Source organism: Parasteatoda tepidariorum, chromosome 1 (assembly GCF_982258835.1).
Source record: "Parasteatoda tepidariorum strain Cologne lab strain chromosome 1, Ptep-v5.0, whole genome shotgun sequence".
NCBI lineage: Eukaryota > Metazoa > Arthropoda > Arachnida > Araneae > Theridiidae > Parasteatoda > Parasteatoda tepidariorum.
Genome location: NC_141755.1, coordinates 112,312,639 through 112,329,883, shown reverse-complemented (window position 1 = coordinate 112,329,883; position 17,245 = coordinate 112,312,639). Strand labels below are relative to the sequence as shown.

Below are 17,245 nucleotides of genomic sequence, written 5' to 3'. Positions count from 1 at the left end.
GTCAGTTTTTAGTTTTTTCACTGACCACAGAAAGGCTTCTGTACGTTGGCCGATAGCGTGTTCCCTGATGAAGTGCTGCTTTGCTAACAGCATATATTTTTAAAATTCTTCGTTTTTCACCTGACTTGTGTTTCAAACTTTCTTAATTATTAAAATAAGACAAATTTGGTTTTAGTTGCTTTTAACAATTTTTCCATTTTGACTTATTTTAAAAGTTGTTTTCTTATTATGTCCTTTTCTGAATTTGTGTCAATCAGTTTCATTATTTGATAGGATTAAGAGACAGTACTCAATCCACTTAATTTTCCCACTGACTGATTTCAGTCCCCCGGGAACGAAGAGTGGCACCCACGCTACTGCGTCAAATCAACAACAACAATGCTTTTTCAGAATAAATTTTACCCTTTTGGATGTTGTAAAACAGAAACCATGAGTTCGACAGCCAAAGCAGCAGCCAAATAAGAGACCCCCGGTCTGGTAACAGTACACTGTTGATCCAAGGTTCTGTCTTGAAGACTCTGCAAAAAGTCAATCATTAGAAACATGCATGACGTGAAACAACATATTGCTTTCTTTTTTTTAAAAAAAAGAAAACTTTAACAATTTAAAAAGTTTGGTTTCTGTGTAGAAATATAGCTTAATTAAAAGAGGGTCAGTAAGAATGTGTCATCCATCATACCGATAGTCAATAATAGAATCATAAAAAAAAAACATGTCAATACAGGAAACAGAAAATTGAAGCGGGGTCCCCACTTTGCTCTGCAAATGATAATTTCATACCTGCCAACTTTTACGCATTTGGCGTAAAATTTTATTTTTATACAGTAAGACCTTGATTATCCGAGCTAATTGGGACCGCTAGTACCTCGGATATCGGAAATCTCGGTTAATAGGAACCATGTATAAAAACCTTCCGTGCTAGCGAATTTAACTACTTTTAAAGTAAAAAACAATAGAACGTTTTTTAAATGATAAAAATCAACATATATGAACTTATGTTTCACAGTTAAAAAGACTTAAAAGGAAATCAACTCTAGTAGTAAATTTTGAAAAGTAAAATGGAATTTTTTTTAACTATACTTAGTTAAATATCGAAAGACGCATTTTCAAAAATATCACAAATCTCAAGAAAATATTGTATTTTTAAAATTTACATGATTAAACTTACAAGTCACATGACCACTGTTAACAAAGCATTCATGGATGTTGTCTTCTCAGGGTGTAATATTTCATGGAAGTTGAGTGCTTTTGTGGGGAATAAGTGCCTGTAACACGGACAACGGACTAATATGTGTATAATTTCTTCCAAGCTCATTTTGAAGAGGAGAAAAAAAAATTTAGACTTCGTTTTTGCCTCGGTTAACAGAAACCTCGGTTAATCGAAGCTCGGTTAATCGAGGCTCTACTGTATTTAAAGTGGTAGCAAATATATACTATTTTTCCTTTTATTAATTAAATTTTTAAATGATTTTTATCACCACTATTCTGAAAAAAAATAAGCATATATATTAATATGTGTTACTATCATAGTAGGCAGCTTAAACTTTTTCAAATACAACGTATTTTTTTGCTTAAAATTGAAATATTTATTCCATTTTAATATCACTGGGGAAAATCATAATGGAAGGGATTAAAAGTTGGCAGATATGTAATTTAGTAACTGCTTAGATAATATTAAAAATGTAAAATTATATTTACTTCGATACATTAATTTTACTTATTTATATTTATAGAAATAATTGCTTCCTTATATAATGCATAATAAATTTATTTATTTACGTTTAAAATACTTTAGGTGACATTATTTTGATATAATAATGACAACATTTTATTCAGCAAAAATATCAGAGCCTGTAATATTTTAATGGGAACTAGATGGGGGATCCATTCCTGATAATAAAATGCTTAATAATTCCTGATAATAAAACAAGTGCAGTTCAAGTAATCTCGAATTGAGTGTAGAATTCAATACAAAAAATAAAACCTTTTTTTTTATTTTTATAGAAAATGAGAATCTGTACTAAAAATAGGAGAGACACTTTTAACTGCACAATGAGCAGAAATAGACAACACGCACTTCAGCATTTTAAGAACGTCAGGAACATGCACATTGTCAAAAATGACACTATTTTCCAGAAATATTCAAATCTAAGAATAAAAACACATTAGTTTTGTAACCTCACATTTTTTAGCAAGAAAACCTTAAAAATTGCAACATTTTATGTGCATATTTTTAAAAAAAACCTGAAGTGCTATAAAAACTTTTGTTTCAAACTGTATTTGGTTTAATACCCATTACGTTCGAATTATCTACATTAAAGAAAGTTTTTTTAAAATTCAATTTGTAATGAGCGTCAAACTCTTAACTATAACCAAAACTATCTTAATCACCTTGATGAACTCTTTATTTCACAGGATGATGCTGACAGAATAAAACTTTAGCTCCTCCCCCACCATTTAATTCCCCTTTGCGTAAATATTTCACTTGTGATAATTTTGCCTTAAGTTTAAGTTAAAATATATTTTTCTTATCTTCGCTGTAAACTGTTTCAAGTAGAATTATTTTGGTTTATCTTTTTATGGGACATGAAGAAAAATTTAAGTCTCAAAAGTAAGCACAAACTCAATTTTATAAAGTAATTAAATGCTAAAAAAAACAGTTATTACAAAATGAGTACAATACTTTTCAATTTTTTACCATTTAAGGGATGCCTAATCTGGAAAAAAATTCCCTGCGTTTTCTCAGTACATATTATACACAATATATTAAGAGGAAACACAACAATTAATGTGTTATCATGTGTGAGCTATATTGGGCTAAGTATAGTTATTGGTTTTAATTGCTGGAAAAAGGAATGGCTGAACATACTTAAATAATCTATAGCTAATGAAATATCATGCTTAAATATCCCATAGGTAATATTTTAAGTAATCAACATTTTTTAAAAAACGAAAATAAGAAACAAAATTCCCTGTATTTTCTCAGTTTGTAAAGAAAGAATCAAAATTCAGTGTTATTTTGGGTGATTTTTTAAATTCCCTGTATTATCCTGGTGTGGCTTGTCGATTAACGAAGGTTATCTGTTAAAGAGAGGAATCAAGAGTTTTCCCCATTTTACCTAGGTAATGTGTAGATTAACGGCTGCCCGTGATCGATTCTATCAACTAATTTGTTGCTTAAATTAATTTGAATTTTTAAACATCAAAAAATAACATAGTGTCAATTTAAGTATACAGAAACACTCTTATTTGAACTTAAATATAAGCAGTGTTGTTATATCGGTAGGCTATACAAGCCACTAGTTTCCAAACCCCACAGACTTGAAATAATAAGAGGTAATCAAGAACAAACTTTTTAAATTCAGCACTACCACTCATACAGTTCATAATGTAACATTCACTACTTTTAATAATGTCAGTCACTGTTTACAGTTTAGAGAAACTTTAAAACATAAAAAAAATTTAAAAACATAAAAAAAATTACAGATTACATAAACTATTGATAAAATCAGCGATGATAGATGGGGCTACTACAACCCTGAAACTTACACACAGATAGATACTTACATTTCCTGGAGCGACAATATCATTGCAAAAGTAACAGCCAAGGTCATAGCCTTCAATTATCTTTGAGCCAATATCACCGCCAGAAGTATTTGGAAGCTTTAAGCCATGCCTCATTACAAGAAATGTATCAAATCCAAGGGCAGCATTAATCACAAGCTGAAACAACAATACTTAACTGTAATAAAATCAATTGGTTGAAAATATTCAAAAGAGTGGAAATTTTATTCTTAATTTTTGCAACTACTTCAACGTTACAAGTCGGAACATAATGATCACTTTTGATTAAAAATAAATGTTTTATCACAGACTAGCTGGTAGGGGTCCATGTTGAACCTCCTTTCAAAAACTTGAATCTTATTATTAATCCATCGCTTTTCCAAGTTTTGTTGACCTGCCATTGTCTTAAAGATATATAGATATTTGCATGTTGGTTGTCTATAATTGTCTCCATGGGTCTAAACCATTGAATTCTTCTTTATTTTATATTATATCCTTTTCTTTAAGCAGATTTTGTGAAAATTTGAAAACAAAAATGTATGTACATTTTTGTTTTCAAATTTTTTCTGAGAAAAATACGAAAAAATAAATTTCAAAATATTAAATTGTAAACGTTGATTCTTATTTCATTATTATATTTTCCAAAAAAAAAAGTTCAAATTGTTATAATAAATTATGAAATAATATTATCGAGAAATATTAAATTTTAATTTATTTTAATTAAAAAATTTACATATCATATTATAATTACACTAAAATTCATTATAATTGCTGAAAAATCATTAAATTCTGAAAAAAAAAACTTTTTTTTTTATTTGACAATAACTTCGTCAAAAAACATGTTTTTTTGGAATTTTTTTTTTTTAAATGAAAGCTATAAGTCCAAATTTTTCAATGGTATGATAAAAATTAACAATATCTAACCCCTTTGTGCCCTTACATCGCGTCAAACTTCACAAAAAACTAATACAATTTTCTATGATTGTTTAGAGTGTAATTGTACACAGTTGCAAAATATATTAATTAAAAACAATTAGAGTACATAAAAGTAGAGATTTTAAGCTTCAAAATGAGCTAAAGCAGAAGCATTTTTGATCATTTTTAAAGAAGTTATGACACTTTGAATTTTGCCATTTTTTTTTATAAGTTTCCAGATGTACTGATACTTTTGAGCGGTACTGTAAGCACAAATACAATATGCTTAAAGAAATGAATCATAAATAAGATGGATAAAAACATAGAAAAATATAAATGATGATAAAACTGCAAAATTAATAATAAAAAAAACTTATTCCAATGATAAATACTAAACTATAATAAATACTGAAGAAATTTATTTAATTGAAGTGAAGACAAATTATAAAAAGTAAAGATTTAATAAAATTACAAAATTAACTAATATAAAATTAACTAATATAAAATAAAACAATTGATTAAAAATCACAATATATTTCATATCTAATTATAAGTGAAAAAGAAAATGATAATGTGTAAGGAAAACTTATTAATCACAATAAATAAAAAGAACACTTTGCAACTCAACAATAATTACCAAACAGAAATGATAGTTAACATAAAACCTCTAAAATAAAAATTGAAAACCAGGAAAAGGCAGGACATAAGGAAATCAACTGAATTAAAAAAAAGTCTTAAAATTCATGAAAAAGAACTTATTTATTGTTCACTAAAAAAAAAAAAAAAAAAAAAAAAAAAATCAGATATATATCACTTTTAAAAAGAGAAAGCTGCAATCTGCTTCATAAATTGCCTGCTTTTAATAATAAATAATTGTATATTTAATATTAATAAACAATCTTCTGATCTTATTTCTTTATAAAAGCAGAACATTTATATTTAAACATTTATATTTATCATTGTGCACCTTCAATCTTCTCTTCCAAGTCATTCTTGGTATATCCTTTCATCAGGAGTCAAAGAAAAGGAAACGTGCCTTCTCTCCGCAGAATCTTTCATTGATTTAATCTTAGGTTTGCTTTTGTCTAATATTGTTTCATTTCTAATTTTAAGAGGATAAATGGTGTTGAAGAAACTCTTAGATGTCTGAAGGCACAATGTTTCAGAAGAACCATATGCAGACCAATGAAAAACAAATATCCAATTATGGAAATGGAATGAAAAAAACTTACTTTTCCTCTGTGAGCTGCAAGCAAAGAAGGCAACCAACGACTCTCACGAGAATCCATCAGGAGAAAGATAACATCATGATTCTCTACCAATTCTTCAATTTTGGACACATCTAACTTTGTTTGATCCACCACTGAAATGCAAAGAAATACTCATTTTTTGCAAATAAATAATTATTAAAATATTTATTAGCTACAAGAAAGCTCATTAAAATCCTGATTAGATAGTTTATTATTTGAATTTTGTGAAAGTGTTGGAAGGTTATTAAAAAAGGGTCTCTTTAAAATATCACCATCACTTTACTAATCAAAAGCAACAAGTAAAAAATTTCAACATTATCACGACACCATGTTTCGGTAAAAAGTACTTAATCACGCGTAATTTATTTAAGTTTATTGCAACAAGTCTTTAAATACCACTATTTAATATAAACCGTCACTATGGCACAGCGAATGCTCAAACTCCAAACTAAAAATGATGAGTTACTGAAATGCCATTAGTAAGTCTGAATGCACAGAAATAGAACAAAAAGAAGTTTTACAGGGGTGATTGTGCGACAAAGTGAAAAACAATGAAAATTTTGTGCGCAAAAATTGTTATTAAAATCGTGTGAATAAGAATTGCGATAATAGCAGATTCCGGCACAGTTCCAAGTATTCAAAATAGCGAATTTCCTACCAATCAAATTGGCGGAAGAATCACATGACATGTAATTCTTCATGCAATGGGTGGAAGAATGTATGTAAACGCCTCGTTAACAGGACTTAGACAAGCTTCAAAATTTTGCGGGATTATAAGCCACGTAAGTCTGTGAATCAATTATCTTGAGATATGAGGAATTCCATCGAGCAAAACCAGCACACCCCGCTTCCAGTTATTAAATCCGGAAGTCTTGGGTACCCCTGGAGGACAATCACTCTAGCATTTATGACTCTCCCTAACTCTAACGCTATTTGAGCTTCAAAATGGATGCACGAAAATGTCCCCATTAATAACCCCCAAAAATAGAAAATAAAGTTAGCGTTACTGTTAATATAAGATAAATATGCAAAAGCTTTCTTTTTACTTGTTACAAAATACCTTAAATATTTATTCCTTTTAAACATCAAAACTATTTGCTCCTTACAAAAAATTATGAAATATTCAAAATGTCACAACATTACAAAATGTCATAAATATTTACTCATTACTAAAGAAAAACTAAATTAATTTTGACAGTGAAAAGCAGAACCTTCCCGCAACAAAGGGGATGATAAAATAGCATAACAGAACTTCATTGTGGGCCAGAGGAGTGTTAAGGCTCTACAATTGAGACAGCTTCAACAACATGATTATTGATCAGCATTGCACACAGCCAACTGGTGTACCCATCCATCTGAGTGGACTCATTTCAACAAAACAATGTTATATTTCATTAAAAAGACAAAATAACAGGATAATAACACTAAGTGTTTCTTTTTTTTAATACAAATATCTATGCAAAAATATGATAGGTGAAAAATACATTAAATAATTATATGCTAATTGAGACGGTTAAGTAAGTTAGCCTTTGATAGTTTATCAAGGCTTTGGAAAATTGAAAAATAAAGACGATAATTAAGGATTTATTTTTACCATGAAATAGAACATTCCCAACTTTATACTAAATTAACCACAGCTTGATTCTTTTTTTTTTTTTTTAAATTTTAAAATCACTCATAAATTATTAACTTGATATAGATTTTGTAGTTTTTTTTGTGTAAAACTTTTTCATAACAAAAGATCAAAGCCAGGCAAAAATATAGTTACTCAGAATAGAAAATTATGTGCAACTGATGAGAAAAATCACACTTTTCATACAATTTGGAATCATACATACAATGTTTGAAAATAAGTGATTTTTGACAACAAAATAATTCATGCATTAGAAAACTTTTTTAAAAATAAGCATTGCTTGCAGTGACACAAAAGTGATGCTAAATAGGATGTCACTTACTGTTTTCAGGTACAGAGTGCCCTGGCATAGGAACACTTAAAACATAGCCTTCAGAGTCCTTAAAAGAAAAACAATTAGCAAGAAAGTAATTAGTGAAATTGATAAGATTTTTTTCTTGAGTGGTCTCATAAAAATATATTTCATTAATACCGAGAATTGTACTTATTTATTTTTTAAAACTGTTCTTGAGCAACAATTTATTGGGTTTATGACTATTTAAGTTCAAATTTGTAGCCTTGTAACTTTGAACGCAATCCAAAACTCAAGGACACTAAGGGATCAAGTATTAGGAGAAATTTGCCTTCGTGGAGGACTTTTTGATGACGCTAACCAGCATTTGCGTTACATGTAGAGAAAAACCACGAAAATCTCCAACGGTAAGTCGGACGACGAGGGGACTCTAGCCCACGATTCGAATCGATGCGGAATTCGAATCATCCAGCCATCACTAGAATCAAACCAGGGTCATCTCGTTGGGAGGCAAGTGCTGTATCAGCTGATCCACAAAGTCTCTAATTGTACTTATTTTATTTTATAACCGTTGTTGAGTAGCCGACCCAATTTTGGGTTTACGATCACTAATGTTCAACTCCATAGCCTTGTAATTTTGAACCAATCCAGAAGACAAAGAAATTCCTGGATCTGTACTACTCCCAGATGTATAATTTGTAATGGAAACATGGAGGACTTTGTGACTCGACAGATTCAACGCCCATCAGTCACTATTTACTACACGGCCGGCGGGGATCGAATTCACGACCGTTTGGATATAGGCCCAGTGTCCTACCAGCCAGGCAAATTTCACCCAATACTCGATCCAGGAGTTCCTGTCTTCTGGATTGGGTTCAAAATTACAAGGCTATGGAGTTGAACATTAGTAGTCGTAAACTCATAAAATTGGGTCGGCTGTTCAATGACGGTTATAAAATAAAATAATTTTAATAAGCTGGAGTCTTAAAAGTCCTCCAGGTTCCCATAACAAATCATACCTCTAGGGGTATTGATCCAGGAGTTACCTTGTCTTCTGGATTGGTTCAAAATTACAAGGCTACAGAGTTGAACATTAGTAGTCGTAAACCCAAAATTGGGTCGGCTGTTCTATGGTTACAAAAATAAAATAAAATAACTTTAATAATAGTAGAAAATTCTCTCTTTTTGAATTTCCATGACTTACTATTTTATAATTTGCTAGAAACAACAAGCTGCCTATTGACCATGCCAAACAAATATTACCCATAAGAATTCCTGAGATATAGCAAAATATGAGTATAATTAACTTAAAATTAGCAATATATTAATGTAATATAATGATTAACTTTAAGCTGCTCAACCCCCCAAACACTCTCTTGACAAAACTATTAGGATCCTATTTTCCAGATTAAGGCTACTAACGCCATTTTTTTTTAAAGACAAAAAACGTGTCTGATTTCATAACTTATCCCTATGGACCATTAAAACTGACTCTAAAATCTGATTATTAGAGCAAAAGTTACATAGGGTGATATCTTTTTCATTTTGTGTATGGTGCACACCTATGTTTTTCTCAATATGTGAACTGATTGGTGCATCCGCACAATATGCATGACAGTACGATGAAACAGATTATGCTTAAAGGACCCGGCTTTGAAAAACAGACCTTTTGCATATTTTACAAAGATAATTTGCAGAGCAAAAAAAAAAAAGAGAAAAAAATCTTTTTTGAAAAGAGAAAAAATAAGCACCAATTACAAACTAAAAATAAACACATTTAAAGTTCTTTTTTCAATGCTATGCACCATGGTTAAAAAGAAAACTCTCTTAAATCTTCACAAAATGTAATGCTAGTATTAAAAAGTCCACAGATTTTCACAGCATCAATTTTTCAGTAAAATTAAATGGAAAACTTTAAATCTAGTTTACACTTACAATGCCTGGAAAAATTCCTTGAAGCGCTTTTGAAGCAGTTGTAGCTTTAAATTGACCACCTCCAAGACAATCCTCAAATGTGAAAAGTGTCTGACGAACAGGATTGGAGAAAGAAACTTTCGAGTTATCAACAAACGTGATTTTCTTCACGCCCCAGCCCTAAAAAATAAATACCAACTCTAGATTTTGCTTTTTAATAAAAATAAAAAATTAACAGAAAAAATATGCTTTTAATGCCTTTTATCAATCAGCATAATGTTCTCTATAGCTTTGATACATATAACAGGGATGAGAGTAGTTGGAAAGTAAAAAAGAGGAAATTCACGAATGAATATGAATATATAGATATAAAGCCATTTTGTGTATATATATATATATATATATATATACACAAAAATTTGACAAAAAAATGTAATTTTTCAACTTGTAAACCATGTGATTATAAATCCCTATGATTAATTTTAAAATTGCATGAATATATAAATATGAATCACATGCATGATTTTAAATTGAGAGAATATGAATCCCGAAATGAGGCTTTTAAATCACGTGAATATGAAAATTTAAAAAATGCGAATTATATCGAATTTAAAAAATGCGAAAATACAAATCATGATGCGTAATTTTTAGATCACGTAAATACGAATCACGATGCCAATTTTTAAATAGCGCGAATACGAATCCCACTGTCTAATTTTTAAAGCACGCATAAATAGGAAAATCGATGTTTGATATTACAACTACGAAAACGAATCACGACATTGGATTTTAAGCTCGCATGAATACAAATCGCTACATAGGGTTTTAAAAGCGCGTAATTGCAAATCGCGATATTGGATTTTTAAATCTCGTAAATAAGAATCGCAATGTACGACATTTAAATCGCCTGATTAAGAATCGCAACATTCAACTTTTAAATCAGGTAAATACGAAAATCAATGTTTGAGGGAGGAATGAGGACTTCAATACTTTCGCTTCGCTGAAAATTTAATTCCTCATAAAATATTTTAACTTGTGCAAAAAAAAAATTTCAGCGGAAATTAGGGGGGGAAAATGGAAAAATCTGAAAAAAAGCGGAAATCCGCGAAAGAATCACATCCCTGATACAAGAAAAATCCCTTTGTTAAATTGTTTCTAAACAATTCATACATTTTAATAGATCCTATGTATGAAGAATAACAATCAATTTGATCAAAAGTATCAAAAAAATGTCCACCAACATAATTATCGAAAATAAGAATAAGTTAGTGTCTGTTGTAAATATATGTCATTGTTAAATATAGGAATTTTTTGTTGGGCAAGAGAAATTGAGATCATTTAAAGGATAGTGGGGTCTCGTAACCAGTTTCGTCTGGATGAAAAGATGCCACTGTCTGAAATATTTCACATGATTATTTTTCTGTTCTTTCTTTGCAAAGATAAAAGAGAAGAATGATTGATTTTTTAGTAGTGAAATAGTTTAGTTGCGGAAATTAAAAATAGTTGAGAGTTGTATATTTTTTTTCTTAGAATTTAAAGCAAAAAAAATTTTTTTTTTTTTAATTTTGAAAAATTCTTATCTAGTTTGTAGTCATAGAAAATTATGTTTCAGGGCATAAATGACTGTCCGCATCCGGTAAGGGGAATGTTTGTTTCGCGACGAAGGTACATTATGGTTTATTTATAGAAAATTCACAGGGAATTAAAATATGTCTGTTAGGAGTGTTCCTAACAGGAAGTTTCACTGTATATATATATAAGTTCAAAATGAAGAATAAAACAAAGAAAAATTATAGACATATAAAAAGAAAGGGAGGGTGAATAATAAGTAAAAAAAACAAACAATAGTTTATATAAATAAATAAAAATAAAAAAATAAATAAAAAAAGAATGAAATTTTATTAAAAAAACCGGGAAAAAAAAGAAGAAAAAAAGATATAATCTTTTCTTCAGCTCACACTCTGTTTTGCGGATATAGTCGTGTGAGCTGAAGAAAAGATCTCCCCCCCCCCCGGTTTTTTTAATAAAATTTCATTCTTTTTTTAATTTTTATTTATTTATATAAACTATTGTTTGTTTTTTTTACTTATCATTCACCCCCCCCTTTCTTTTTATATGTCTATAATTTTTGTTTTATTCTTCATTTTGAACTTATCTAATGAGTTCTGTTTACTTGCAGCTTAAGCGCAATAAATGAAACTCATTGTTTTTCTTAACTTTCTTCGTGTTTTCTTGTATTTATTTATGTATATATATATATATATATATATATATATATATATATATATATATATATATATCTTGAAGAAATGAAAAATAAATTACTTAACATAAGAAACTGTAAAGTTCCCTGAATGAAAGAGTTAAAAAAAATACATATTTTAATGAGTAATATGAATTTGAACTAAATATTTCAATGAAAGAAAATTTGTAGGATTTAAACAAAAACAAAAACTTAAAACAAAACCATTATAGCACAAAATAAGATTCAATATTTATTTGGTATAATAATTCAGATATTACTTCTATTTCTTGATTTATTAGAGGCTTTATGAATTTTAAATAGGAAATGTTTTCTTTTTCTTTGAAACAATCACCTAAGTTACAAAAAATTTAGAACAAAATTATTAAAAATGAGCAGTTTGAAAATTTAAGTTTTAAAATTTTTCATGTTGCAATTACACATTCCATTAAAATATCAGAATTCTAAATACCTAATACAATTGCATGGTGTTAAGAAAAAAAAAAAAAAACTTATATTTATGATGAAATATGCTCAAATAGTATCAAAAAGTCATTATTTATTATGACTTTTTGATTGTTATTATGACTTTCCAAACCTTGCAAGTCTCAATAACAATCTAGTTCAAATAATGTGATAGTCAAATCACATTGAAAAGCATCGCAATAATTGCCTTTAAAAAAATCAACAACTCATTTAGTTTTAAAATGAAGTTGGCACAAACAAAACACGGAAAAGGAGATAAAGTAAATGCACAATTTATAGCTCACAAGTTTTAATATCGCAATGAATGCATTGGAATTTTAAAAACCATATGGAAATCGACAGTTATGGATGCAAAAAAAAAAGACCAGAATGTCATTTGTATTTATGACAAAAATATTGGGTTTTTTGAAACCATGTGGAATTTTGTAGCAATAATCATTGAAAAAGCGATCTAGAAATAATACAGATTTACAATAGACTCTGTGCAAATTAAGTGCATCAAAAAGTTATTACTCAAATGTTTAATCAAATGTGTTACGTTCAAATTGTTTTAAAATTTTCTTCTTTTTTTAATATTGTGTTTAGAAGCTACTACAGGCCACACACACCAACAGTTAGCAGGACACAGGTTGTGCACCCCTATTTTCAAATACACAATATTATTACATTACGAATATCCGAATCTCGTCTCTAGTTTTGCGGTCAGTTGGAAAAAAATTTACCAGATTTTAGAAACTTCGGAAGTTTAAAAGTCAGTATTCTCTGAGTTGATTGTAATTAAAAACTACACTATTTATACATATTATGTTGTATATTTTATAAGCGTCTTCGAACAGTCGACCCAATTTTTTGGGTTTACGACTATTAATGTTCAGCTTCGTAGCCTTGTAATTTTGAACCGAATCTAGAAGACAAGGGAGCTCCTGGATTAAGTATTTGAAGAAATTTGCCTTTGTAGAAGACTTTTTGATGGAACTAACCCGCATTTGTGTTGCATGGAGAGAAATCTACAAAAACCTCCCGCGTTTAGCCTGACGGAAAGAGGAAGATATTTTCACCTAAAAATATTTTATGGTGTTATGTTATAGAGATACTGTTTAAGTTTCTAAACTGCAAATTTTTTTTTAACAAAAATCTGCTTTAAATCACTTCCACAGAAAATTAAATAATTCGCAACAACCTCTATCGCAACTACAGGGCATCTGCTACATTTTAGATTTTCAAATTCATGATTTTCCATGACTAATTCCAAGAATTTTTCATGACTTAACGAAGTTGCTATTTTCTCCAACAAAAACGCAACAATAAATTAAAAAAAGCATTATAATAAAATCATTCAAAATAGGTATAACCAAAACTATTATACTCTTCATCTTCATATTTATAGATTTTAAACTTAAAAAACAGAGTAAGGAAAGAGTTGAAACGATAAAATAGCTGAAAAAAATACAAAAGCAAAATTTTTTTTTTTCTGCAGAATTATATTCTAAAGATACTTTTCTTGTTCATCAGAAAGGAAAGAAATACTCCTGATTTTTCTGATCATTTCGAAATAAAAAAAATTTGCCAATGACTGGTTTGCTTCAACTAGAATTTTAAATTGATAAAATTAAAAAAAAATAATAGTAAAAATTCGTAAATCACAGAAGAGAGTTTAAAGGATGATTCGCTCTAGAAATGATATTTTTTCTTTCATTTTTTGAAAGAACACCATAATTTTTAAAGAACATGATAAAATCATTTTATATTCAAATAAAATATGACTGAGTGGTGATTTTGTTAGAAATTCAGATATTTGGAACAGGATGAAATCGGGGGGAGGGAGATTCCATTTTAAAAATTAGATTTTTTGCAGACCTAAATCCATGACTTTCCATGATTTTCTTTTAAAAAAATAGTAAAAATCATGACATTTCATGACAAATTTTGTTCAATACCGAAATTCATGACTTTCCAGGTGCGCGGATACCCTGCAACTATTTTATTATTAAACTTTGCTTTCAAATGATAAAAGAGTTGTATACCATTAAGCACCTGGCAACATTGCAACCCAAAGTGCCAGCTCCAAATAAAAGGCATCTTGATGATTGAATCTTTTCCAACTTTAAATCAGGAGAAAGACGCCATCTCATAAGCTTTAGATTCAGATCCACAGCTGAATTGGCTAATCTGAAAAGAAATCATTAATCTTGACAATCATCAACTTATGTTTTTTTTTTTTTTTTGCTGCAAGAAAAAAAATTAAAAAATAAATAAATAAATACAGTCAAGTTCCGCTTTAGTGAACCTTCAAGAGACCGAAATTTCAGTTCACTGTAACCAGAAGTTCACCATATCCGTACTGCAAACAATTTTAACTCATTTTTCCGAACTCCATAAAAATAAATACAAAAATGGTCCATAAATTTACCTAAATCAGCCATAAAAATAAATTTAAAATGATTAAAAAACGATATGTAGTAACACAAATGTGTTCATTTTTATTTTATATATTGCTCTTCGTCTTGCGAACAAAAAAAATTAGGGATGGGAAACTGAGACAGAAGAAGCTAACAAGAATAAATGCTCAGGGCCATGGGTGCAAGTTGGAAAAAAGGCCAAGACTGAAAATTTTTTGACTGAAATACCTAACATATACAATACCCCCTCGACATATGCAAACTATCTAAGAAAGCTTTACCATAATACATCAAGTTTAAATACTGTACAAAAAATATTTATTCATCTGTCTTTTGATAAAATAACAACAGGACATAAGAAAGTAGACCAATAACGTAGACCTAAAAAATATTTTTAGGGACAGAAAAAAAAATTTCCGATTTCCGTCATCGAGTCAGTCTTGTTTCCGTCTTACTTCCGTCCGCGGACATTTTCGAAAGACGGAAATCCGTCCTGGGGACGGAAGACTTGCACCCATGCTCAGGGCTCGAAAAACCTCCCGTCCGCGGCGGTCAAAAATTTCCCGCGGACAACTAATTTCTCGAATCAGACGTCCGCGCGGACGGCCATTTTCCCGTTAATGTTCGTGATACACTTTAAATTTTTGTTATCTTACAAGAGTCTAGCACCTCACTTCTGAAATGACCCTCTAATCTAGAAATCCCGTACAGCAACATACTACGCATGGTGGATTTATGTTTTTTCCGTCTGGGAGTACTGCAGCAGTTGAAAGGGACTTTTCAGCAATGAACTTACAAAAAAACACATTACGTAAGCACTAAACGCAATTATGAAAATCCACCTAAATGGAAAACTCCTTTCAGATTTCTATGCAGAAACCTCTGTAAATCATAGGCTTGATTGTGGAACTGGCAAATGTCATATTTGATTCATTTAAAAAACGCAGCACCCTCGGATAAATTGACATTCCAGATAACTTGACCTTTGTCATTTTAATTATTTCATAAAAGAAATAAATTATTTCATAAAAGAAATACTAGGTTTTACTACTAGTAACCAAGTATTTCTTTTATTACTGCATAATGTAATCCTAGTAGCTACTAATTCATTGTGTAATTTATATAAATGTTTGTAATAAATAAGAAAAAATTAAATTTTTATTTATTTAGAAGCGACGGGTTAGTTTCAAAGGAGGACAGATACATCGTTGGACAAGCCGTCCTCGATGACGGGTTAAATTTCTGAGTTTTTTCGAGCCCTGTAAATGCTTACGGCTACATTTCACTCAATAAATGATTTAAAAAATCGGTATATATTTTATGTATAAATTTCAAAATTACCAAAAAATGAAGAAAAAAAATCAGTCGAAGACAGAAAAAAGTTCACAATATCCAATTTCCTCTCTTCTTTAGGTTCACTATATCCACAAAAAATATTATGGTTCAATTTAAATAAATACATACACATTTATTGGTTTACTGATTATCAAAGGTTAAGACACACACATTCAGAAGGAGAAAAAGAATGAATGAAATCACTAAAATTAAATAACAAGAAAGGATATTTTTGTTGGAAAAATATACAGGAAACAATATGAAAGTAATTTGCATGCACTTTCTTGATATTGATTAAAAGTAAAGAAACTTCAAAGAAAAACAATCAAAAACTTCAGATATAATAACATACAGCATACATATTCTAAAAATAATAGTATGGAATTCATGTAGAAAAACATATTTTTTTTTTGGCTCTTTAATTCCCAATTTAATTTAAAGCTTTTAGTGTACTAAACCATGCAACAAAAAAAAAAAAAAAAAAAAAAAACAAGTTACACCGGCCAGCAGAAGTAAGCAACTGCTTTTTCTTCTGTCTCTTGGTAACAATTAGAATTTTATCTTGCATTCCATGATGAAGGTTTGAGATACAATACCTTCCTCAAAAATATATAGTAAAGATCTGCCCTTGATATGAAATTCATAATTAATGTTACTAGATTATTACTTTTTTTCTGAGCTCAGTCAAAAATGTTTCTCCTTTTCATATTCATTTCAGAAATGTAGATGAACCAAATAAGCTAAGAAATGGAGGCTCTAACACTTGGTTGTAGCAAAAATCCCCCCCCCTCTTTTTGTATGATATGGAGAGCAGATCTGATAACAGAATAGACTTGATAAGACAAGTAAAGCACAATTTCAATGATATTGAAATAGAACACTTTGGAAGGAAAGTATTCTGTTGCCACTCAGCATAATAAATTTGAAAGTAAACTACCTTCCCCCCAAAAATGCTTTATAGACACTGATTTAATTTTGCATAAGTGATAAATAAGTTCAAGTAGTATTAAATTTTACTCATTAAATGTCTGAAAAAAATAAGAAAAAACTTCCTTCTTTTTTTTTAAATTAGTGACTCTTAAAATTAAAAAAAAAAGTGATTTAAATCATGATTTGATCCACTTAGCAAATGGGTGGAAGAATGTTCATATAACAAAAGGGAAGAAAGGTTTAGCAATGAGAGAAGACTTTTTAAGTGCAGACTCATTAGTGGGT

At 29.5% G+C, this 17,245-nt stretch overlaps 1 protein-coding gene across 1 annotated transcript in view; it reads right to left on the bottom strand.

Moving 5' to 3' along the window:
* The window catches only part of Atg7 (Autophagy-related 7), a 44,391-nt gene that overhangs the window by 8,274 nt on the left and 18,872 nt on the right, over positions 1 to 17,245 (bottom strand). The window contains exons 10-15 of the mRNA XM_016066305.4: positions 14,321 to 14,465; positions 9,590 to 9,748; positions 7,685 to 7,742; positions 5,712 to 5,842; positions 3,568 to 3,723; positions 403 to 518 (exon numbers count right to left, since the gene is read on the bottom strand). Of these exons, the coding sequence (XP_015921791.1) occupies positions 403 to 518; positions 3,568 to 3,723; positions 5,712 to 5,842; positions 7,685 to 7,742; positions 9,590 to 9,748; positions 14,321 to 14,465 (765 nt within the window). The remainder of the gene's footprint in view (positions 1 to 402; positions 519 to 3,567; positions 3,724 to 5,711; positions 5,843 to 7,684; positions 7,743 to 9,589; positions 9,749 to 14,320; positions 14,466 to 17,245) is intronic.